Source organism: Mandrillus leucophaeus, unplaced genomic scaffold (genome assembly GCF_000951045.1).
Source record: "Mandrillus leucophaeus isolate KB7577 unplaced genomic scaffold, Mleu.le_1.0 Scaffold122, whole genome shotgun sequence".
NCBI lineage: Eukaryota > Metazoa > Chordata > Mammalia > Primates > Cercopithecidae > Mandrillus > Mandrillus leucophaeus.
The window spans coordinates 5,984,261-6,010,533 of NW_012100543.1; the positions used below are offsets into that span (position 1 = coordinate 5,984,261).

A 26,273-nucleotide genomic window follows, 5' to 3' on the forward strand; every position below is an offset into this window, starting at 1 on the left:
GGTATTGTTGGGACGTATCTCAAAATAATAAGAGCTATTTATGATCAACCCACAGCTGATATCATACTGAATGGGCAAAAACTGGAAGCATTCCCTTTGAAAACTGGCACAAGACAGGGATGCCCTCTCTCACTATTCCTATTCAACATAGTTTTAGAAGTTCTGGCCAGGGCAATCAGGCAGGAGAAAGAAATAAAGAGTATTAAATTCGGAAAAGAGGAAGTCAAATTGTCCCTGTTTGCAGATGACATGATTGTAATCTAATTTTTGTATTTTTAGTAGAGATGGGATTTCACCATGTTGGCCAGGCTGGTCTTGAATTCCTGACCTCAAGTGATCCACCCACCTCGGCCTCCCAAAATGCTAAGATTATAGGTGTGAGCCACGGTGCCTGGCCTCTGTGCCTGTTTTATTGAGAATTTACAGTCGTACTGCACAGCAGTGGTACATGACATTTTGGTCAACAACGATCTCATATGCAGTGGTGGTTTCATAAAATTAAAATAGAGCTGAAAATTCCTATCGCCTAGTGACATCAGACGTTATAACGCATTATTCACCTTTTTGTAGTGATGGAGATGTAAACTTCCTATACAGCCAGTTGTGTAAGTTTGTCACATATAATTATGTTGGTACATAATTCTTGGTAAAGATACTAAATGACTATGTTACTGGCTTATATATTTACTATACTATGTTATTTTCAAAGGTGCGGCTCCTGTTCATAAAAGAAAAAAGTTAACTGTAAAATAGCCTCAGGCAGGTCCTTCAGGAGGGATTCCAGAAGGCAATGATATCATAGGAGATGATAGCTCCATGTGTTATGGCCCCGAAGTCCTTCCAAATGGGACAGTATGTGGAGGTGGAAGAAAGTGATATTGATGTCCTGACCCTGTTTTTGGGCTAGACTAATGTGTGTATTTGTGTCTTAGCATTTAACAAGAAAAGTTTTAAGAAGTTTAAAAAAAAAAAAAAAGGTTCAACATTTCAGCTCAGGCCTCTAATCCCAACACTTTGGAAGGTTGAGACAAGTGACGCACTTGAGGCCAGGACTTCCACACCATCCTGAGAAACAGTGAAATCCTGTCTCTACAAAAAATAAAAATAAAAAATTTCCTGGATGTGATGATGCATGCTTGTAGGCCTAACTACTTAGGATGCTGAGACAGCAGCCTGCCTTGAACCAAGGAGTTCATGAGGTTACAGTGAGTTAAGTAACTCTTGATCATGCCATTATACTCCAGCCTAGGTGACACAGTGAGATTCTGTTTTTTGTTTTGTTCAGTTTTTTTAAGTTATGGTAACCTATAGTTAACTTATTACTGAAGAAAGAAATTTTTTTTTTTTTACTAAATTTCATGTAGCCTCAGTGAAGAGTGTTTGTAAAGTCTGCAGTAGTGTGCAGTCATATCCCCGGCCTTCACATTCACTCACCACCCGACAAACTGACTCACCCAGAGCAACTTCCAGTCCTGTAAACTCCATCCATGGTAAATGTCCTATACAGAGTTACCATTTTTTATCTTTTGTACAATATTTTTACTGTACCTTTTCTGTGGTTAGATACACATAATTCTTACCATTGCATTCCAGTTGCCCATAGTATTCAGTACAGAAACATACTGTACAGGTTTGTAGTCTAGGAGCTGTACCATATAGCCTAGGTGTGTAGTAGGCTGTACCATCTAGGTTTGTGTGAGTGCACTCTGTGATGTTTGCTCAAGATGGAATTGCCTAATGACACATGTCATGGAATGTATTCCTCTTGCTAAGCAACTCCTGACTGTATTTTTTTGAGCCTCTCTGTTATGTACATTACTTGATGCTGGGTATTGAGCATCCAACTATGAACCAACCCCTGTCCGCCAAAAGCTTACATTTTAATAGATAATAAAGATTATTAAAAAGATAATAACAATTTTTTTTTTTGTCCTGATAGCCTACCATTGAAATAAATTGTTTTTAAGCGAGTGAAAAGTAAAGGAATATGTTGCAAGGGCAACGAAAACCTATATTTTATGTAAAATATTTTAAAAAATATTTTCTAAAAATACTTTTGGGAAAATAATTTTAGATCTTTTAACATGAGCTGAATTTTTCTTGTGTATTTTTAGACTCTGGAAACTGAGTCTGATAATAAAAGATGAGCACTGTCAGAGAAACTATAAACTTACTTTGTGTTTAAGGGTTTTCCCCCTTTATATTTGTCATTTAAGAACGCTCAAAGGGGAAAATGCTTTTAAAAGACCTAGCAAAAATGTTTAAAGTCCCTGTTGGGAGGAAACCTTTTTCTTCATCTACTTTGTTTCAAATGGTTCCTCGGGGGGGCCTGTGAGTTAACTGACAATAGACAGGAGAAAAACAAGATTTTTTTTACACATGCATGCAGAAGTCACTTAGTTATTAATAACTCTTGAATAGCAAGAAGTAAGGTTTACATACCAACTTAACGAAAAGGGGGATGGGGTGGGAGGGGCTAGGGCTTCAGTGGGAAAGTATGGAAGGTTCTGTTGGGCTTTTTGATGCTGACTGACAGTCTGTATGCCGGCTGAGTTCTCAGGAAACTCCTGTGGAGGGGGTTTAACTGCAGTTCTATTTTAGGGAGACTCTGCTTTATTCAGATAAGATAAATTCAGTTAGAATTTCTTCCTGCATCTTCCGTAGCTCAAATATTTTCACTTTGAAATAACCCGTATGCCAGAACTGTGATCCCTTGAGCCCCAAATTATTTTCATTCTGTTAGCCTTTAGAAGGAGAAAACATCAAAAATCATTGTTTAATTTAATGTAGACAGTGTGTTGGCTAGCATAGTAATGTTGTGGTTGCTGCAGATCACAGGCCGTTTGGCTCCTCCTTTATTGTGTAATAAAAATGAACACAAGCCAGGTGTGGTGGTTCACGCCTCTAATCCCAACACTTTGGGAGGCTGAGGCAGGAGGATTGCTTCAGTCCAGGAGTTCGAGACTGACCTGAGTAACATAGCAAGACCCTGTCTGTACAAAAAATAAAAAAGTTAGCCAGGTTTAGTGCTATGTCCCTGTAGGCCCAGTGACTCTGTAGGCTGAGGTGGGAGGATTTCTTGAATCTGGGAGGTCGAGGTTGCAGTGAGCAGTGGTAGTGCCACTGCACTTCAGCCCGGGCAACAGAGAGAAACCACATCTCTAAATAAATACATGCACACACGCACACGGCCAAGCAGCTTTCCTAGACAAGGCCTTTATTTTAGGTCTTGGGCTCAAGCACATGGGAGACAGCAGAGGCACAAGGACTCTCTGTAGACTCCCTGAAAAAAACAGTAGGGATTTTTTGTTGTTGTTTTTGTTTTTAGGCAAAGAGTAGGAATTGATATCTGTGGTAAAGTACGCCGGCTGGGCTGGGCAGCGCATGTGAGTGGTAGGGTATGCAGGTTGGTGTTAATTTGGTTGCCATAATTACCTAAAGTAATGGGTCACTTGGTGATCTCAATCTGTGTGATTGAGATCCATGGGTGCTGTTAATGAAAAAATTATCCCTGATGCATGTTTAAATGAGAGGCTGAGGCATGAGGATCACTTGAGCCCAGGAGTTTCAGACCAGCCTGTGCAACGTAGGGAGACCTGTCTCTTCAAACAAACAAACAAACAAAAAATTGTAAGAGAAACTCTGCACTATAGGTATAGGAACTACTGCAATGGAATTTTGCAGTAAGAGAGAGAAATTGGGCTTGTTAAAAGTAAACTTATGCACATAAAAATTTTAAAGGGTTTATTTTCAACAGACAGCAATTCATGAATCAGGCAGCACCAAACTCAAAGTGGTTCAAGGCTCTTCTGAGTGGAGGTGATGGGAAAATTTTATAAGGTGTTTGTGGACAAAGAAAATACTTGATTAGTTAATGTGGGTAGTCCCTAGTTAGAGTACAGTTGGTTATTTCTGATTTTACTGTTTCCATTGAGTTGGGTTTTACTTATGTTGGAACCTAAGTTGGGGCAGATGGAAAATTACAAAGAAGAATCATTGGGGTAAGGAGGCATTCTGGTTAAACCAGCTGACAGGGTACAAATTCTTGCCTGAGGGCTGGCCAGGGTGGCCAGATAACATCTGGGAGTTGGTGGCGGGGATGAGGGATTTGATCAGATATCAGGGATGACCAGATATCCAGAGTGGAGAATTCTGGCTACAACTGACAGCAGAAGTTTTGCTAAAATTGGGCTCTCAAGGATATGTCTGAGGACAGGGCCCAGTAAGGCTCGGAGGACCCCAATGAGAATTTGTTAAGGAACAATCTTTGCCAGTGCTCTGGACAACGTTTGCATTCCAATTTCTAAATAGTAGTTGAATTTTTAATATGAGAAGTTTATTGCTGTATCATCTTCATCCATTCTTTTAATCTGCTGGTCATTATTTTTCAAGCCCCTTTTATAACCTGCTTTCTTTTGGAAACATAAATTTTCTTCTCCTTCCCTTACCCTGGTAATACCAAGACTTTTTTGTAGGGTTCCAAACTACCCTGATTTTGGACTTCCTGGTTTGGGTATTTTAATTAGGAACTAATGTTAATCATTGATCTCTTAGGAGACTGACGGCTAATTCCATGCTTCATAAGTGGATTGAAAGGTCAAAGCAACTTTTTCCTCTCATTGTTGCAAATCCGTCTAATCTCTCTGTTTTATTTCTGAAGTAATTTGAAAGACAGCGTTAACAAGCTCTTCTATCACTTGATGTTGCTTGTCATAATCATTTTGCTTGTCATAATCATTAAGTCCTTTGCTTGGACTTACAGGTGAGGACCCAGAAGAAAGGCGGGGACAGGTTCTAGTCCTTTTAGTGGAGCAAGCACTTCGCTTCCATGACTACAAAGCAGCCAATATGCATTGTCAGGAGCTGATGGCCACAGGTGAGTAGACAGCTTATTTTACACTTTGCTTATGTCCTCTTTATGTGATGAATAATGGAAAAAGTCTGTTCTGAAATCAATTGACCTGATTGGTAAGCCAGCCACACTGAGGCTTGAAATACATTTTATGAGCACTGATAAGCATATAGGCTATGTACTTACATGTTGATATAAACATTTTAACAGATTCAGACATTACATTTTATTTGAGATTTTGGTTGCTTTCTAGTCCGTATTAAAAACATGCTCGTAATTTAAAAATAATTTTATGTAAAATATTTTAATGCTCTTTCCTGTATTTGTTATCTAAGAGAAAATTTTAATTTTTAGATTATTTAGTTTGTGTCTATATAGTCAATATTTCCATTCTTTAATTTTTTTTTTTTAAAGATAGTGTATTAATTCATTCTCACACTGCTATAAAGAAATACCTGAGACTGGGTAATTTATAAAGGAAAGAGGTTTAATTGGCTCACGGTTCCGCAAGCTGTACAGGAAGCATGGCAGCATCTGCCTCCAGGAAGGCTTCGGGGAACTTTTAGTCGTGGCAGAAGGCAGAGTGGGAGCAGAAGGCAGACTGGGAGCAGAAGGCTTACCTGGCTGGAGCAGAAGGAAGAGAGAGACGAGGGAGGGACTACACACTTTTAGACAACCAGCGCTTGCAGGAACTCAACTATCACAACGACAGCACCAAGGGGATATGATGTTAAACCGTGAGAAATCACCCCCATGATCTAATCACCTCCCACAAGGCCCCACCTCCCGCACTGGGGACTACATTTCAACATGAGGTTTGAGTGGGACACAGATCCAAACCATGCCAGATAGTGTAGTGCTTTTCAAACCGACGTTGAGAAATTGGGAAGGGTTTTGCAACTCCAAAATTCTTCATATTGAAATTCAAATTCAAGTCTCTGCAGGATAATGAGATTTTATTGTAGAATAATTTCTCATTTAAAGAACACATTCTTCAGTGTGATAGGGAGTTTTTTTTTTTTTTTTTTTCTTATCATGAGCTCTGTACTAAATTGCCAATTTTCCATGGCTATGCTTGAATATGTGAAGGCTCAAACACATCTTTCTACCCACTCTCAATACATTAATAGGGAGTGGTTAAAATGCAGGCTTCACTTCATGATAACTCATGGAGTTCTGCACTAATGATTTGTGTAACTTTTGCATGTGTACTGTTAAAGCAAACCTTATTCTGACACTTGTTATAACAGCAAGGACTATTGTGATGAGTATGAAGACCACTGCAGTAGGGGAGAGAGATTGGACTAAACTCTGAATACAACAAGGACAGCTGAATATTTGTAACCAGTAGGCTAACTGAAGGGTCAGTGGATGGAAAATTAAGAGGAAATATCAAGGGCAGGGGGATCCTTGCTAAAATGATTTAATAGGACCTTGCTGAAGTCCGGCCAGGATGATCAGATATCACTGCTGAGGGATGAGTAATTTGATCAGCCCTTGAGAATTTGAAGATTCCGGCTAAACTGACTTAGTAGGATTTTTGCTAAAACTGGAGTATGCAGCCTAGCAAGGCTGGGGGCCAAGGTTAAGACCTAGTTGAGAAGAGGGCTCAGGGTTGTCTGATTTAAGTTTGGTCACAGAGAGGATCTTTGGCTTTACATCTATGAAAACATTTAAAACTCTCAAAAAATATTCAATATTTTACAACTTCAGCATTAGCAAATTGTTTTCATAAATGAGCTGTATTCCATAATATTGACCAAGTGATTTTGCAACATTAAATTTAGAATAACTATGGCTCTCTGTGAAAATGCACTGAGCTAAATTGTTCATATGGAGAGCTTTATAATAATTTCATTCTGGTAAGGGTAATATCTGAATTAATTTTTACTTTACATATTTAGGAAAAATTATTCTGTACTACAAGTTTTGTACTTAGACAAATAGGCCTAAGGCTGGAATTCCTTCAAATAAGAATAAAAATGTATTTTAAGAATTCAGAGTATAATGTATAGGAAAAAAATCCCTGCTGGGAGTTGGAGGGTGATTCAGTCACTGTCCTTAGATGTCTGTCTTATCTATAAAGTGAGTGATTCTGTATGGGGATCTATCATAATGTCTCTTTTTTCTAGCACTTGGCAGTTTACATGTTCTTTTACATACAAATGTTACTTAATTCCTTCAACAACCCAAGAGGAAGGTGTTATTCTTGTCCTTTTGTAATAGGAAAAGAATTGTGATACTTTTGGCTCTTTCTTAAAGCTCTCACGCCAGTGCTAAGTAGCAGGGTCGGACCAGGCTGTCAGGTGTTCTGAATTCAGATGGCTGCTTTTTCACAGAACATCAAATCTCAGTAGATTATTTGCATTTATTGTCAGTTAATCTAAAATTTAACAGAGTTTTTCAGAAACACTTGTCTGGAGTACCATTGAACTTTCTGGATAATAAACCACCCTAATCTTTCCTAGCTTAGATTTTTATCTGTTTCTGCTTATAAAATAATGTGTCACTAATGACTATGATTTTGCTTTGGTACAACAAGACGTGAGCAGGAAGCCATTGCATTTGTCATCTTAGATTGAATATTCTTCTTCTTTTGGGAATCATTGTTTTTTTCCTTGCCAATTTTGCAGGTTATCCTAAAAGCTGGGATGTTTGTAGCCAGTTAGGACAATCAGAAGGTTACCAGGACTTGGGCACTCGTCAAGAGCTCATGGCTTTTGCTTTGACACATTGCCCTCCTAGCAGCATTGAACTTCTTTTGGCGGCTAGCAGCTCTCTGCAGACAGAAGTAAGTGCTCTCAACAAAGGAAATCCTAACCTGTATGAAGTGCATGTTGTTGGGTGTGTGTATCTGAGATATGTGGTCATCAAAAAAAAAAAGTATGAGAATTTTAATTTATGGAAGAAAACTAGATCGTCACTTATGGAAAAGGAACATGAAAATATTAGGATATAACATAATGTTGCTGGCTTTATAACAGCAAGGAAGAAAGGATACAAGACAGCCTTGAGAAAGATAGAAAGTAATATTTGGAAAGAAATTATTGAAAATAATGGGGAAAGTTAGTGTTGTGAATTAAACATATGCTAAATGGTCATGTAAAATATATCTGAAATCATATGGGTTAAAGTCAGTGGAGCAACCATTCCCTTAGGGATCCTTTGGAAATTGGGAATTGGGGTGGGCTTTCGTTGGGGGGATGCTAAATTTCCTAAAATTCACAGGATAGGTCTGCATAGGAGAGGATAGTGCCCCTGTGGAGAAACACTGTTAAATGTATGAGGAGATTCTAGAATCCACATTTTCATCCCATAGTCATTCTCTTACAGTTGGTAGCTAGTCAGGCAGACATGAGCAAGACAGGAGAGGGCCCCCCACCCCACCAGGAAAGTCAGGCGACCATCAGAGGCGTCAGGCAGTTGTCACACTGCCTCTCTAAAATAGTAATTGGTTGCAGCCAGCACCAGGGAAAGACAGTTTCCCTATAGATAGAAAAAAAAACCCTGAAACTGGTGATCAGCGCTTCCTGATAAGATCTCAGGAGTTGCCCAGTAAGCTCAAGCATGTTCACTAAGCGGCAAAATGGCGGAGTTTCACCGGCATATGACCTGTGAGGGCATTCCACTGGAAAAGGGAAGAACCCTGCCGCTGAGCTTGCATACAACTCCTGTAAACACACTGTGCATGCTCCTCTCCCATCGCCAGCAGGCCATTGCACGTGTGCACAACCCACCCCAAGGGAAGAGTCAGGAGAGAAGGGACACAAGAACCTGGAAGTATGCCAGGATATGAAGCTCTAAGCCAAAGGTCAAACCCCGCACTTGTCCTTCAGATCCCTCACTTGGGCCTCTTCCAGGTGTATCTTCCTTCCTTTCATTCCTGCTGTAAAGCTTTTTAATAAACTTCCACTCTTGCTCTAAAACTCGCCTTGGTCTCTTTTTCTGCCATATGCTCCTCAGTCAAATTTATTCTTCTGAGGAGGCAAGAATTGAGGTTGCTCCAGGCCGGAACATAGACACCGCCTGTAACAATTCATTACATTGTATATCAGTTTTTTTCACACTTGATCACCACTTCTGAAACCATTGCATCCTTTTGAAACTGTTTGTGAAGTCCTGAAGTAAGCCTATTACCAAAGCTAATCGTTATGAAAAGGTAATTTTCTTTTTAAAAGTACTTTTTAAATTTCAAGCCTACATTGTGATGAGAAGCAAATTTAAAAACGTATCTCCTTTACAGCATAGCCTGTTCTTGTTTTAGATTCTTTATCAAAGAGTGAATTTCCAGATCCATCATGAAGGAGGGGAAAATATCAGTGCTTCACCATTAACTAGTAAAGCAGTACAAGAGGTGAGTTAAAATGAGGAAGAGGAGTTTGAAAGGTGGCTGAGAGTGGGATAAAATGGGATCACCTAACCTTGTGGGTGAGAGGCGTTTTGTGTATGTGTGTGCAGACCACTTTTCTCGCTTTTGTGTGCGTGTGTGAAATACAACATTCACATAAAAAGTATACCAGAAAATGTTCAGCTCAATAGACTATCATAAAGAAAACACCCATGAAACTACAGGTAAAGAAGCAGTACCTAACCGCCTTCCAAATCCCCCAGACCCTCTCCTTATTAAACTTCTTTTTTTTCGACGGAGTCTCACTCTTTTGCCAGGCTGGAGTGCAGCGGCGTGATCTCTGCTCACTGCAGCCTCCACCTCCCCAGTTCAAGGGATTCTCCTGCCTCAGCCTCCCGAGTAGCTGGGATTACACACCACACCCGGCTAATTTGTTTAATTTTTAGTTGAGATGGAGTCTCACCATGTTGGCCAGGTTGGTCTCAAACTCCTGACCTTAAGTGATCCGCCCTTGTCAGCCTTCCAAAGTGCGTGGATTACAGGTATAAGCCACCATGACCGGCCTTCTGTATTTCATTCTGAACTTTTCTCTCCCTTTCCAGAGATCACCACTGTCTTGACTAGTCCTGATAACCAGATCTTTGTGATTTTTGTTTTTGTTTTAAATAATTTTGATATGTACCATACATACCCTCAATATGATAGTTTAGTTTTACTTATTTTTGTATTTTATAGAAATAGTTATACTTAATGTTATGTTTGTGAGATCCATTCATGCTGTTGCATGTAGCTGTAGTTTATTCATTTTTATTGCCATGTAGAAATTAATTTCGGTGTGCATATTACAGTTTATTCATATGAACATTGATTGACATTGGTTTGTTTTCAATTTTGGTGACTAAAAATAATGTGACTGTCATCGTTTGTACATGTCTCTAGTGTACATGGGCAAACAGTTCTCTCAGGCATGTATCTAGCACTGGAAATATGTGTTGTGAGCTGTGTATATAATTCAACCTAAATAGATAATGCCAGATGCTTTTCTTTTGTGTTACTGATGGACTTTGAGAAGTAATGTACAGGATTGCTGGTCACTCCAATCCAGGACATTGCTATTGTTGGTTTCCTAATGATGTTTAAGGATATCTAATTAACTGATTTATATTTTTCTGATTACTAATGAGATGGAGATAGTGCAGGAGAGATCCTCTTTTTGAGGTACTTGTTCGATTCACTTGCTTATTTTGTGTTGGATTTTTGTTGTTTTCCTTTTCCTCATTGAGATTCTTACGAATAAAATTGTCTGTACCAATTAAGTCTATATGTGTTTCAGAATCTTCCATCCTGGGAGAGGAAGGAGGAAGAGTATGCCCCCGACACCCGTCTTCTTTTGGTCACTGTTTGCCCAAGGGAATTTAACGTTTCATGACTCTTTCCAGAAACATAGAATTAGCATTTTTTAGATCAAAGGCAGTGGCCCAGTTTCTGACATCCCAGCTAGGTAAATTAAGACGTGATGATGATTCTCTGTATAGACTGGTTTTTCATGAGATTCCATCGAATGGTAAGCTTCACTTTCACAGCGTAAAATGTCCTTTATTTTTCTTGTAACTATTTTAGGAGACACCTATTGTGGTAAGTGAGCTGCACTAACTTTTTTTTTTTTTTTTTTTTTGCTGTATCCATCTTGACAAAGTCGTTAGTATTTGTGTACTCTAAGTTACTTTTAGAACTCTGGTACAAAGCTTCCGTTGTGGAGTCTATTGATGGAATTAGGGCAAAGATACTTAGCTTTTGCCCAGAGTAGAATATATACAACTACCCCATTTTCACAACTCTTTTTTTAATATTAAAATTTAATTTAATGAGCATGGATCTAATATGCATGTGTATTCCCAGTTCAATACTAAGTAATCTGATTATCTCAAAGAGGGTTGTAATGTGAATTTTTGCCCCTATGGAATTTTTGCCTCTTCCTCTTGCAGCGGTGACTCTAGGACAGCACTGCCAATAGAACTTTCTTCAGTGAAAGAAATATGTCATACCAGCATTGTTCATCATCGTAGCCACTAGTCATACAGAGCTATTGGGCACTTGAAATATCACTTTTAAGGGATCAAATTTTAAATTAAATTTATTAATTAATTTATTTATTTTTGAGATGAGGTTTCACTATGTTGGCCGGGCCGGTCTTGAACTCCTGGCCTCAAGTGATCCACCAGCTTTGGCCTCCCAAAGTGCTGGGAATACAGGTGTGATGAATCACTGCATCCAGCCTTCAATTGTACTTAGTTTTAATTAATTTAAATTTAAATAGCCACATGAGGCTACTGGCTACCAGATTGGACATCAGAGCTCTAGAAGGTGCAACATTCAGTGGAGGCCGGCATTCAGCCGCCCGCACTGCAGGCAGTGGACTTCTTTTGTTGTTGCCCTGCCTCCCTTCAGATGGCAGCCATAGCATTTTCTAGGGTCCTAGAGTGACGTGGATACGCTTTGTCCTTTGGCATGTTTTGACTTGCAGTTGTACTGATTAGCAACTATTGTTTTCCCTCATTGGAGGTGAAAACACATTAAATTTCTATTCTGTTCTCCCTGTGGGATTCAAAACGGTTCTTATACTAGCCAGTGGTCGCTCAATGTTCCATGTATTAGGAGGAGTTGTCTTTCAAGGTCCAATTGAAGACCTACTTTTCATGAGATCTTTATCCGAAGTTTTGTTCCTTTTGAACCTCTCATCCCTCCACAGCTTGTCCAGTCACATCTCCTACTCTGCTTGCCTCCAGCATCATCCCTTTTCATGCCTTTCAAACATCTGTTACGCTCCAGTGGTAGAGAACATATCACCATTTAGTGTCATTTTGTAGAGTTTCCTCTCTGTCTGGAGGACACTTCTGATCTTGTGCTCTTGTGCTTGTCTTGTGCTCTTACCCCTTCCATCTGAAGTATGTTCTTTGTGAAGTTTTCCTTGAGTCCTTAAATTGCCCCCTTCTCTATATTCCCTAGGCGTTCTCTCACTGTTCTGCGTTAGCACTTTGCGGTGTGACTTGGTGTTGTCCGGTCACTGGAGGTGTGCCATCTATCTGTGCTCTTACTGTGCTTCTCAATTAGTGAATGCCTAGGTCACGCTTCATAAAGCTCAGCTGGAGACACCAACTGCATAATGATCAGTCAGTGGTAAAAATCAATTAGGAAGTGAATTTTTTTTTTTTAATTTCCTAAAATGAATTAGGAAGTGGATTTTCAGTCATCATGTGGTGACTACTGAGGTGCTGTGATGTTTTGGCCAGTGTGAGGAGTGTATCATTTTTCTGTTCAGCATGGAATTGCAATGTGTTTGCTAAGCTCAGCTTTATGAATTATTTGGAACCCGCTTGTTCTTTCCAAAATCTGTGAAAAGCCTTTTGTGACTTTGGGGACTTCTATTTTCTGCTTCTACAGTGAATTACAAAGTGTCAGCCTGACCTCTTGGTGGCTTCTTTGGAGTGGGCCATGCTGTGTTACTGCAAGTGGGCACGTGTTACTCTATTAAATCCCATCGGTAAATGAAGAAGACCACTGGTAGTCCTCTACAAGTTCCACCTAGCAAGGAAAAGGAGTTCTTCCAAAATGATTATCATTTGCTTTTTTATTTATTTTTATTTTTTTTATTTTAAATCTCCTTAAAAGCTTTCCCATCTGCCTTTGTCCCCTTTCAGCAAATTGTAATAGATATAGATCTCATGAAGTGCTAGTCCAAACCCTCAATGCACGCATTATGGCTTTGATTTATGAGGCACGTTTCAGAATGTTATAGCTACTATTATTAGGTTAAAATATAGTGCTTAGCTCTAAGATGCCGTGTGTTACACATTAACAGTGGAGGTAATAACCACATTAAATTATCGCTCATAAATGAGAGATGACTTTATGTGTAATCTGCTTTAATACTTAAGACTTTCATTACTTCACTTGTGAAAATAATGATGTTTATTTATATATCCAAGCAAAATAAAGATGTAATTGTTATGCAGTAGCATTTATGTTAGTACAAATGGAGCCTACAAGTTTGAAGATATTGCTGTTGTCCCTGTAAACAGGATGTTTGTCTGTAAATAGAACAAAATGCATAATTTGTGAGTAACTACCAAAATTACAGATTTCCAGTTTCTTATTAATGTTGGTCATTATGCTTTTTAGATGGAACAGTATTCTACCACTTAGAGTATATTAACATTTTGTTTAGCTAGTATTAGGTATATCAGTTAACCAATGGCATTTTCCCTAGATAAATCTAATTAGAGTTAGAAATGGATTGTGTACAAGGTTCCCATTAAAAAATAATTTGCACTGTGGGAAAGTTTGTTATGAGCATTTTAAGTGGCTACAGATTTATATGACTGGACTAATTAATGTTTAAATCTTGAGCATGGGCTAAGTATAGAGCTAGTTTGAATTTATAAAATTATTGTTTAGAAATATTTAAATAAAAGTGAGCAGAATGTCAGTTATATTACAATATATTGGCCAGCATTTACTTTTCCATTCACCAGTTGATGGACATTTGGGTTGTTTCCATTTCTTAGCTATTTTGAATAATGCTGCTCTGAACATTGATGTAAAAGCCTTTGTGTGGAAATATGTTTTGATTTCTCTAGATGTAGAATTTCTGCATTGTTTGTTATATTGTGTTTAACATCTGAAGAAACTGCCAAACTTTTTGTTTTCCAAAGTGTCTGCACATTTTTTACATTTCCACAAAGAATATATTAAGGTTCCAGTTTCTCTACATCCTTGCTAATGTGTGTTATTAACTGACTTTTTTTTTTTTTTTAATTTATTTTACTTTAAGTTCCAGGATATACGTGCAGAATGTGCAGGTTTGTTACATAGGTAACATGGTGGGTTGCTGCACCTATTGACCTGTCATCTAAGTTTCCTCCCCTCTCCCGCAACCCCTCAACAGGCCCTGGTGTGTGTTGTTCCCCTCCCTGGGTCCATGTGTTCTCATTGTTCAACTCTCACTTATGAGTGAGAACGTGTGGGGTTTTGTTTTCTGTTCCTGTGTTAGTTTGCTGAGGATGATGGCTTCCAGCTTCATCCATGTCCCCGCAAAGGTCATGATCGCATACCTTTCTATGGCTGCATAATATTCCATGGTGTATATGTACATTTTCTTTATCCAGTGTATCATTGATGGACATTTGGGTTGGTTCCATGACTTCGCTTTTGTAAATAGTGCTGCAATAAGCATATGTGTGCATGTGTCCTTATAGTAGAAGGATTTACAGTCCTTTGAGTATATACTGAGTAATGGGATTACCGGGTCAAATGGCATTTCTGGTTCTAGATCCTTGAGAAATTGCCATACTGTCTTCCACAATCGTCGAACTAATTTACGTTCCCAACAACAGTGTAAAAGCATTCCTATTTCTTCACAGCCTTACCAGCATCTATTGTTTCTTGACTTCTTTTAATAATCACCATTCTAACTGGTGTGAAATGGTATCTCATTGTGGTTTTGATTTGCATTTCTCTAATGACCGGTGATGTTGAGGTTTTTTTCATGTTTCTTGGCAGTGTAAATGTCTTCTTTTGAGAAGTGTCAGTTCATACCCTTTGCCCACTTTTTGATGGGGTTGTTTGTTTTTTACTTCTAAATTTGTTTAAGTTCCTTATAAATTCTGGATATTAGATCTTTGTCAGATGGGTAGATTACACAAATTTTCTCCCATTCTGTAGGTTGCCTGTTCACTCTAATGTTAGTTTCTTTTGTTGTGCAGAAGCTCTTTAGTTTAATTAGATCCCATTTGTCAATTGTGGCTTTTGTTGCAATTGCTTTGACATTTTTGTCATGAAGTCTTTGCCCATGCCGTTGTCCTGAATGGTATTGCCTAGGTTTTCTTCTAGGGTTTTTATGGTTTTGGGGTTTACATTTAAGTCTTTAATCCATCTTAAGTTAATTTTTGTATAAAGTGTAGGGAAGGGGTCCGGTTTCAGTTTTCCTGACATGGCTAGCCAGTTCTCCCACCACCATTTATTGAATAGGAGATCCTTTCCCCATTGCTTGTTTCTGTCAGGTTTGTTGAAGATCAGATGGTTGTAGATGTGTGGTGCTATTTCTGAGGTCTCTGTTATGTTCCTTTGGTCTATATGTCTGTTTTGGTACCAGTACCATGCTGTTTTGGTCACTGTCATCTTATAGTATAGTTTGAATTCAGGTAGCATGATGCCTCCAGCTTGATTCTTTTTGCTTAGGATTGTGTTGGCTAGACGGGATCTCCTTTGATTCCCTATGAAATTTAAAGTAGTTTTTTCTAATTCTGTGAAGAATGTCAGTGGTAGTTTGATGGAAATAGCATTAAATCTATGGGCACTATGGCCATTTTCATGATATATTGATTCTTCCTATCCATGAGCATGGAATGTTTTTCCATTTGTTTGTGTCCTCTCTTATTTCCTTGAGCAGTGATTTGTAGTTCTCCTTGAAGAGGTCCTTCAGGTCCCTTGTCACCTGTATCCTAGACATTTTATTCTCTTTGTAGCAATTATGAATGGAAGTTTATTCTTGATTTGGCTCTCTATTGTAGGCGTAAAGGAATGCTTGTGATTTTTGCACATAGATTTTGTATCCTAAGACTTTGCTGAAGTTGCTTATCAGCTTAAGGAGTTTTGGGGCTGAGATAATGGGGTTTTCTAAATATAAAATCATGTCGTCTGCATATAGAGACAATTTGACTTCCTCTCTTCCTATTTGAATACCCTTTATTTCTTTCTCTTGCCTGATTGCCCTGCCAGAACTTCCAATACTATGTTGAATAGGAACGGTGAGAGAGGGCATCCTTGTCTTGTACCAGTTTTCAAAGGGAATGCTTCCAGTTTTTGCCCATTTAATGTGATATTGGCTTTGGGTTTGTCATAAATAGCTCTTATTATTTTGAGATATGTTCCATTAATACCTAATTTATTGAAAATTTTTAACATGAAGGGATGTTGAATTCTATCTAAGGCCTTTCTGCATCTATTGAGATAATCATGTGGTTTTTGTCATTGGTTCTGTTTATGTGATGGATTACATTTATTATGTATTTTGAACCATCCTGGCATCCCAGGGATGAAGCCGACTTGATTGTGGTGGATAAGTGTTTTGATGTGCTGCTGGATTTCGTTTGCCAGTGTTTCATTGAGGATTTTCGCATCAATGTTCATCAGCAATATTGGCCTGAAGTTTTCTTTTTTTGAGAACCCGCTCCCGATAGTTAAGGTGGGTTCTTTTCTATTTTCTAGGTGTCTCGAGTGGTTTAAGAAATAAAGGGAAAGAGTACAAGAGAGAGAAATTTAAAGCTGGGTGTCAGAGGGAGACATCACATGTTAGCAGGATCCGTGATGTTCCCCAAGACATAAAACCAGCAAGTTTTTATTAGCGATTTTCAAAAGGGGAGGGAGTGCATGAATAGAGTGTGGGTCACAGAGATCACATACTTCACAAGGTAATAAAATATCACAAAGCAAGTGGAGGCAGGGCAAGATCACAGGACCACAGGATGGGGTGAAATTGAAATTGCTAATGAAGTTTCCGGCACGCATTGTCATTGATAACATCTTATCCAGAGACAAGGTTGAGAGCAGACAACCTGTCTGACCAAAATTTATTGGGCAGGAATTTCCTCTTCCTAATAAGCCTGGGCGCGCTACGGGAGACCAGGGCTTATTTCATCCCTTTGGCTTAGCTTCCACTGTAAAAGGCGGCCACCCTTAGGGGGCCATTCATAGACCTACCCTCAGGGCACTTTCTCTTTCTCAGGGATGTTCCTTGCTGAGAAAAAGAATTCAGTGATATTTCTCCTATTTGCATTTGAAAGAAGAGAAACATGGCTCTGTTCCGCCTGGCTCACCGGTGCAGTCAGGCTCCAAGTGTTATCTCCCTTGTTCCCTGAAGATTGCTGTTATCCTGTTCTTTTTTCAAGGTGCTCAGATTTCATATTGTTCAAACACACATGCTCTACCAACAATTTGTGCAGTTAACCCAATCATCACAGGGTCCTGAGGCGACACATATCCTCCTCAGTTTACGAAGAAGACGATGGGATTAAGAGATTAAAGACAGGCATAGGAAATCACAAGGGTATTGACTGGGGAAGTGATAAGTGTCCATGAAATCGTCACAATTTATGTTGAGAGACTGCAGTAAAGGCAGGCGTAAGACATTATAAAAGTATTAATTTGGGGATCTAATAAATGTCCATGAAATCTTCACAATTTATGATCTTCTGCTGCAGCTTCAGCCGGTCCCTCTATTCGAAGTCCCTGACTTCCCGCAACATCTCTGCACAGTTTTGGTATCAGGATGCTACTGTCTTCATAAAATGAGTTAGGGAGGAGTCCCTCCTTTTCAATTGTTTGGATTAGTTTCAGACATAATGGTCCCAACTCCTCTTTGTACCTCTGGTAGAATTTGGCTGTGAATCTGTCTGGTCCTGGGCTTTTTTTGGTTGGTAGGCTATTAATTACTGCTACAATTTCAGAACTCGTTATTGGTCTATTCAGGGATTCAACTTCTTCCTGGTTTAGTTTTGGGAGTGTGTATATATGTCTCCAGGAATTTATCCATTTCCTCTAGATTTTCTTGTTTATTTGTGTAGAGGTGTTTATAGTATTCTCTGATGGTAGTTTGTATTTCTGTGGGGTTAGTGGTGATATCCCCTTTATCATTTTTTATTTTGTCTATTTGATTCTTCTCTCTTTTTCTTATTATTTCAGCTAGCGGTCTTTTTTTTTAACTGGTTTTTGATTGAATTGTTTTATTAAAGCCATTCCTATATATGTACTATTTCATTATGATATTTGATATTTATATCCCAAGTAACTAATGATGATGAGCTCTTTTTTTTCATGTGCTTATTGGCTGGCTATTCTTATACTTTCTTAATGTAATGGTATCCAAATATTTTACCCATTTTTTAACTTGGTGGTTTGTCTTGTTATTGAGCTGTAAGATATTTTTTATTTTGTTTTGTTTTTTTAATATCTTGCAGTCGAGTGTTTTTTTTTTTTTCTCAGATTTATGATTTGAAAGTATTTTTTCCTCTCAATATATATTTGACTTTTTATTTTCTTAATGCTGGCTTTTAAGGTACAGAAAATGCTTCATGTTCCTGAAGTCTTGTTTATTAATATTTTCTTTTATGGGTTGTACTTTTGTTGTTATAGCTAAGAAATCTGTGCGTAACCCAAGATTGCGAAGATGTACGCCTGTGCTTTTTTTCTGAAAGTTTTGTAGTTTTTAGTACTTACATTTATTTATTTACCTTTTTAAGTAAGAAGTCCTTTTATGAAATAAGTATGGACTTGAGGGATATCCATCTGCAAAGAGAGAAATTAGAACTTTACCTCATATCACACATAAAAATTAACTCAATAGAATCATGTTTCTTTATCTTATGATACTTATTCTTTCTTAATAGATTTTAAATTTCACATTTAGTACACACAAAAATGCAAATGAATTATTTTGAAGTTTTAAATGAAATAATTTTATTTGGAGTGATTTTTGTTATAATTATTGCTTTATTGATTTTTCCCCATGTGCTCTGGAATTTTGGTTTGCAAGCTAATTTTGAGTGATGAAACATTCTGTCCCACCTTCCTTATCTAATGATTCTGTAGTGTTGTGGTTTCTCTCTGCTCAGTCCTGTGGCACTTCACTCAAGAATATGTCCATTGGTAGTTTTTCACATGAAGTTTTTTCCCCTTTGTAAGGTTGAGAATATGAGAATGCACACATGGAGCCAGTGAAGGGATTGTCCTAGTTCCTTTCAGCCTTGTTTTTGTGCTCTTCCTCCTTAGGCCCACAGCTTGTGTAAATGCATAGCCTGGACAGTAAATCTGGCTGAAGTTTTTTCTTTGCAGGGTATGCTTTTGATTCACGGTTCTTCTCTGGAAAGGAGCACCTGACAGCCACTGCTGATATCTGAATTCTGAGCCCCAAAATGTTGAACTCTATTGAACTTGGGTGTCCTTTGACTCCTTTCTCTATGCTCATTTTAGAGCATAGTTAGTGTACTGAAACAGGAGTTTACCATCCCATGTTGACTGGAGTTTATAATGTTTTCTTTAGTTACAGAAATAATGCAAGCTTTAATTTTAATAATTCATTTATAGAGGCATAAGGGATATTGACATTATCCAGCACACTATATTTCTTGAAAGTAAAAGAAATTAGATGTGAAACATGTATGATAAAATAGATACATGGATATATGTGTAACATTGTACTTTCTGCTTTTTTAAAATATAAAAATAATTTAATGAACAACACATTGATATATGTGAAAGACAAAGTTCTCTCTTTTTCCTCCCTCTCATCTTTCTATTCTCTGATCTTCCTGAGCCCCACGAATCCCACTGCTCGGAGATAAACATTTCTAACTTCATATGTTTCCTTCCATACTTTTCCTAAGTACAAACAGGTTTTCTGTATAGCTTCTCCTCTGTCTCCTGGAAGTTTATTTGTTTTATGAACTAAAATGAATTCATACTGCATACATTATTTTGCAGGTTACTGTTTCATGTAATACTGATATGTGTCATTGGATCTGCCCTTGTGATTCCATGTAGACAATTTACATAATGGCATCATGGTATTCATTGGATGCATGTACCATGATTTATTTATTGTTTCCTTTGCTTTTGTACATTTAGATTGTGTCCAACTTTTCTCTATTTTAGACTTAAACTGCACTATGCATTTTACGTACACATCTTTGCATACTCATGCTGGTGTTGCTCTGCAATAAAATGCTAGAAATGGGCTCCTGGGATAGGTAATTTCCTATTTTCTTGTGTTTTATTTTTATAACTTTGTGTCAATGCTCACTTTGTTTTGTTTACTGTTGATACCAGCACATCACTGGAAGCATGGTATGTCCTCATTAATTTTTGTTTAGTTGTTTTTTGGACAGTATTGCCTGATGAGTGTTCTCTGTGGAAGGTTCAGTTTACAGTGATCATGACATCAGTGATCTGGATGGTAACACAGTGCCAGCACAATTCAGAACATCCATTTCTGCATTTTAGTCAGCATATAGGTCTGACCAAAGAAGGAAATACTTTGCTCATTGTCATGCTTCTGAGATAATATCTTTACTTATTTGATAGCTTGATATTCAGGAGTGTGAATCATAATTTTGATTAGATTGACATATCTACATCATAGATTTCCATTCCTCACAAAGGTTTATACTAGTAGCTTCCTCTTTTAGCACCGTTAGAATTTCAGATTGTATTCTTTCTTCTATCCTGCTGTTTCTTCATAAGGCCTATGCATTTCTAGTGTATTTTTATGTTTTAAACTATGTTAGTAATAAGCAATACATTTTTATTTTTCATCTATTGCTGTTTAGTTATTGAGTTATTAATTGCTATTTAAATTCACTTGCAAAAGACATTTTCCAAAAAATAATACATTCCAGTTTTCTATCTTAGTTACAGTGTAATCTGTGGCTGTTAACAGTTTTCTTTTACTTTATTTATTCATTCATTATTTATTTAATTTTTTTTCTTTTTTTGAGACAGTGTCTCACTCTGTTGCCCAGGCTGGAGAACATTGGTACTATCTTGGCTTACTGCAACCCCTGCTTCCTGGGTTCAAGCAATTCTCAAGCATCAGCCCCCTTAGTAGCTGCAATTAAAGGTGTGTGCCACTATCACACCCGGTTAATTTTTATATTTTTAGTAGAGACAGGGTTTTGCCATGTTGGCCAGGTTAGTTTCGAACTCTTGGCCTCAAGTGATCTGCCCACTTCGGCCTCCTAAAGCGCTGGGATTACATGTGTGAGCCACTGTGCCTGGCCAGTTTCCTTTTACTTTTAAGGAAATACCATAATATTATTTAGCCCTGTAGGGTCTAAATTGTACCACTTGGATAGATGTTTCCTACATTTCTTTAGTTTATACTTAGTATTGGTAACATCTTTTGTTTTCTCTCATTATCTTTCATCCACTCTCCATGGGACCTTCTTTCCTCACCATTTTACCAGAACAGCTTGTGCCTGAGTCACCACCAGTGACCTCTTGTTGCCAAGTTCTTAGGTCAAATCTCAGTCTTTGTTTTATTTGACCTATAAATAACATTTGACACACTTGTTTCAGGGACATCTCATTCGCCTTGTTTTTCCCAGACCTCACTGGCCACTGTGTCTCATTGCCTTTGCTGGTTTGTCCTCATCTCCCCAGCTAAATGTTAGATACCCCAGGTCATAGCCTTTAAACATCATCGCTGTCTACACTCATTCCTTGGATGCGTTCATCCATGATCCTGACTTGAAATAATTGACTTTGTGCTGATGATTCCCTGCTTAATAGCTGTAGCCCTGATGTCTCTTCTGAGTTCCGGACTTGAATGTACAGTTGCCAACCTAACATCTATAGCTAATTTCTTTTTTTTTTTTTTTTCTAATTATACTTTAAGTTCCAGGGTACATGTGTACAACATGCAGGTTTGTTACATATGTATACATGTGGCATGTTGGTGTGCTGCACCCATTAACTCGTCATTTACATTAGGTATATCTCCTAATGCTATCCCTTCCCCCTCCGAGTTAATTTCTTTTAGACAACCCAATCTCAATATGTTAAAATGGAACTATTCATTTCAACCCTCTTCCTCCCCCCACCTACCACATCCCCCAAAACAATGACTTTTTTTCTGTAGTCTTTCCCATGTCACGAAATAGACCTCTTTGTAGGTGTTCACATCATAAATCTTTTCCTGTCATCCTTGATTCTTCTCCTCCTTTTTGGGACATCCTGCTGACCCCACTTTCACAGTTGACTCAGAATTGGGCTCCATTTTACCATCACCACTGCTACCACTCAGGTCTAAATTATCATCGTATCTCCCCTGGAGTCATAAAGTGGTGTCCTGTTTGTCTCCCTGCTCTGCTCTTGCTATAGTCTATGGTCAACAATATAGCCAGAGTGTTTCCTTCAAAATACATCAGATCATGACACATTTCTCAAAACCTTTCACTCAGAGTAGGAACTAAGGCTTTACAATCATCTACAAGGACACCCAGGGTCTCTTTTCCCCACTGTTAGGCTTTGATGTTGGACTTTATTTTCCTTCCACCTCTTCCCTGCCCCCAGTACACACATTCATTTTGCTCAGCTGACTCTAGTCATACTGGCTGTTTTTTTTTTCTTCCCCCTTTTTGTCATTTTTTAAGCATTCCCAGCAAGCTGTTGCCTCTGGATCTTTATACTTGCTGTATTTTACCTGGAACGTTCTTCCCAAATATCTGTATCCATATGACTTATCCTCTCACTTCCATCAGGTGTCTGCTCAAATGTACTCTTTCTCTGTGTTATTATAGTGTTGTCACCCCCCACATGGCTTTATTTTCTTTCTAACTCATAAATATGTATAAAACTTATCTCATATGCTTTTCTGACATGCTTTATATTTATTTTTGCTTGTCTTTTACTGGATTGTGAGCTCTTTGTAGCAGATACTATGCATGTTTGGTCAGTGTTATATTTCCAGAATTTATAACAATGCCTGTCACAAGTTGATGTCATATACATTTGTGGAAGAATGAATGAGTAAATGAGGGAAGTAAGATATGGATGTGATGAGTGGGGATAAGTTCTGCTATTAAATGGGGAGGAGTATTTGAATGGGATCCTATTTGATAATTTCTCAGTTCATTGGTGAAATAAGGCAAATTGCCTTATTTTCCTTTGTTCCCTACTGTTCCATGAGTTTCTTAGGAACAGGGGCCATATCTTAATCGTCATGGTAATCCTGTTGCCTAGCACCAGGTCCTAAACATAGTAGGCATACCAAATTATGTGGTCAGTAAACTTACTTTGTGGGTTCATCTAGAACCCAAAGTCATTTATCAAAAGTAATTTTAAAAATTGGGCATGGAAAAAAGAAGATAAAAATATGCTCTATATACCTCTCTTTTTCCAGAATGTAGGTTTCATAATCTGGATCCAAAAATTCTAGGAGATCCAAGAAGAGTTTGGCCTCTAAAATCCCTGAAGTAGTATGCCTAATATTAATTTTTTAAAAAAATTTTAGACCACAGGCTTTGGCTGTGTCACCAAGGCTGGAGTGCAGTGTAGTGCAGTTACAACTCACTGCATCCTTGAACTCCTGGGCTTGAGTGATCCTTCTGCCTCAGCCCACGAAGTAGCTAGGACTACAGGCACATGCCACTATCCTTGGCTAATTTTTATTTTATTTATTTTAGATACGGGGTCTCAATATTTTGCCCAGGCTGGTCTCGAACTCCTGGCCTCAAGCGACCCTCTTGCTTCAGCCTCCCAACGTGCTGGGATTACAGGCATGAGCCCCTGCACCTGGCCAGTATGCCTAATTTGATGTGTGTGTGTGTGCGTGTGTGTTTGTGACTTTGTATTCATGTGAGTGCACGTGCACATTTGTTCCGTTTTCTGGGTAAAGGGCTCAGCTTCCATCAGACATGTGTAGGAGTCCATGGCCTCTAAACATGAGAGCAGCTAAGCTGTAACTTTGCCTGCTAATTGGCAGATGAGATGAAGCAGAGTCAGACTTTAGAGTGATGTACTCCATAGAGTGTTTTTCTGTTGCTTGTTCTGACAGCTATTTCTAAAAGTAGTATCACCGGTAATAAGGATTGCATGCTTAGTATTTTGAGTTCAGATGAAATTTGCTATAAGTAAGTGTTAGGTGCAGGGAAGTACTTTGGGTTATTTAAGGCTATGTTGGAGGAGAGTGGTAGTGGTTGAGCTCAACCTAAACTGCCACCAGTTCAGTTTGCAGTAGGCCAATAGATTTCTCAGAAATTAACCCTTATTGCCAGATATGGGAGAAAGCTACTCCCAAATAGATTATTTGTCATAGTAATTGGCCAACAATTTTTTCTGTGAGTCACACTCGACACGTGGAACTATCCGTGTTCTTGTGAACTTGTTTGGTGATGGTGTCTGTTGTTATAGGATTTGAAAAATATTATTAGTGCTTAATAAGCTAAGCTTTGAGCTGTGTAACACACTTGACATTAATGAGATTTCATGTTAACTTTTATGCTGGGAACTGATGACTTGGTTTTGAGGTTTAATCTATTTCTGCTGTTATACACTCTAAATTAATTAGCAGTGTGCCACTATGAATATAAAAAGTGGCAGTAGTAATCATTTCGGGGGTAAGTTTTGCCTAACCTCATTTTTCTTTCTCCATTATATGAAGTTAAAAGAAATCTATTTTCTTCATTAATGTTTCTGGTTAAACTATGATCTTGGTAGACTGCCCCCAAATTAAATACCACTTCTGTGGTCCAAATGAGCCTTTCATTTTACTTTCTCTTTTGTGATTCTCATTAGGAGAAGCTCTTACAGGAAATCCTTTTATCACATACATTTCTGAGCATGTGAATTTCATTTATCTTCTGAAACAAACTTTTAACTTTCATACATTTTAAGTTTCCTATCTTGAGCTAGATAGGAAGCACAGTTTAGGTCCTTTTTATGAAATAGAATAATTGTTTTGTGGCCTGCATTTTTCTTTTTTTATTTTTGTTTTTAACTTTTTATTTCCATAGGTGTTTGGGGAACAGGTGGTATTTGGCTACATGAGTAAGTTCTTTAGTGGTGATTTGTGAGATTTTGGTGCACCCATCTCCCGAGCAGTGTATACTGAACCCAATTTGTGGTCTTTTATCCCTCACCTGCTTCCCGCTCTTTCCCCCTGAGTCCCCCAGGCTGGACTGCACTATTATAGCTAACTGCAGCTTCAAACTCCTGTGCTTAAGCAGTCCTCCCTCATCAGCCTCTGGAGTAGCTAAGACCATAGGCACATGCCACCACAAAAGAATTATTTAATTTTTAAAATATTAAATATAACATTTAAACAATTAAATGAAATTTTTGATTTTTTTGTAGAGATGAGAGCTTGCCATATTGCCCAGGCCAGTCTCGAACTCTTGGCCTGAAGTGATCCTCCTGCCTCAGTCTCCCAAACTAGTAGGATTACAGGTATGAGCCACTGTGCTGGCTTAGCCTGCATTTCTTATTGATATTTTTCAATTGGTTTCATTTACCTCTAAAGGAAGTTGTATTCTGCTTAAGTGCCATAATTCTTATCATGTTTATATTTTCAGTTCTATACTTGGATTAGTTGATGACTTTCAAATCATTCAATACATCCTCTCAATTTAGAAGATTCTAAAGATGAACAGGAATTGAAAATGTGACATGAAATCTTTTTTGAATAACATTTACCCACTCTGAATACAACATATGAGACTTTTTTTTTTCCCTATATGGAGTCTTGTTCTGTCGCCCAGGCTGGAGTGCATTGGTATGTCCTGACCTCACTGCAGCCTCTGCCTCCCGGGTCCAAGCATGTCTCCTGCCTCAGCCTCCCGAGTAGCTGGGATTAGAGGTGTGTGCCAACATGCCCAGCTAATTTTGTATTTTTAGTAGAGACGGGGTTTCACATGTTGAGCAGGCTGGTCTCGAACTCCTGACCTCGTGATCTGCCTACCTCTGCCTCCCAAAATGTTGGTATTACAGGCATGAGCCACTGCGCCTGACCACAAATGAGTCCTTTGAAAATATATCTTCAAACGTTTACAGCACAGTAAAACCAGACTTCCTACACCTGTATATATATCCAAGCAATAGAGATTTTTCTCATACTCTGAGGCTATAGCAATGAGTAAATTGTGTCCCTGATCTTGAATAGCTCACTGTCTAGTTAGAAAGAACAACAAAAAAATAAATATCAATATATTATGGCAAGTGCATTAATAGTATGCATATAATATTTGAGTGGGTAAAAATGTAATACTGTCTTAAGATTTTACTTACAGCAAAAATATTACATGTCAAGGAAAACTTAGAACATCTTTTTGATCTTGGAACAGGCAAAGATTTCCATTTCCGTTTTTTTTTTTTTTTTTTTTGGAAATGAGGATCCCTGTCATCCAGGCTGGAAGGCAGTGGCGCGATCATAGCTCACTCAGCCTTAACCTCCAGGGCTCAAGCAATCCTACTACCTCAGCCTCCCACATACCTAGGACTAGGGGCACGTGCCACAATGCCTGA

General features: G+C 38.3%; 1 protein-coding gene across 2 annotated transcripts in view; it reads left to right on the forward strand.

The window, feature by feature from the left end:
• Positions 1-26,273, forward strand: part of NBAS (neuroblastoma amplified sequence) — a 466,664-nt gene that overhangs the window by 272,345 nt on the left and 168,046 nt on the right. For both annotated transcript variants that reach the window (XR_001005077.1, XM_011971446.1), the window contains exons 33-35: positions 4,763-4,876; positions 7,486-7,643; positions 9,117-9,206. Coding sequence is in view for 1 of the 2 variants with exons in the window: in XM_011971446.1 (XP_011826836.1) it covers positions 4,763-4,876; positions 7,486-7,643; positions 9,117-9,206 (362 nt within the window). In the remaining variant the exon portion in view is untranslated. The remainder of the gene's footprint in view (positions 1-4,762; positions 4,877-7,485; positions 7,644-9,116; positions 9,207-26,273) is intronic.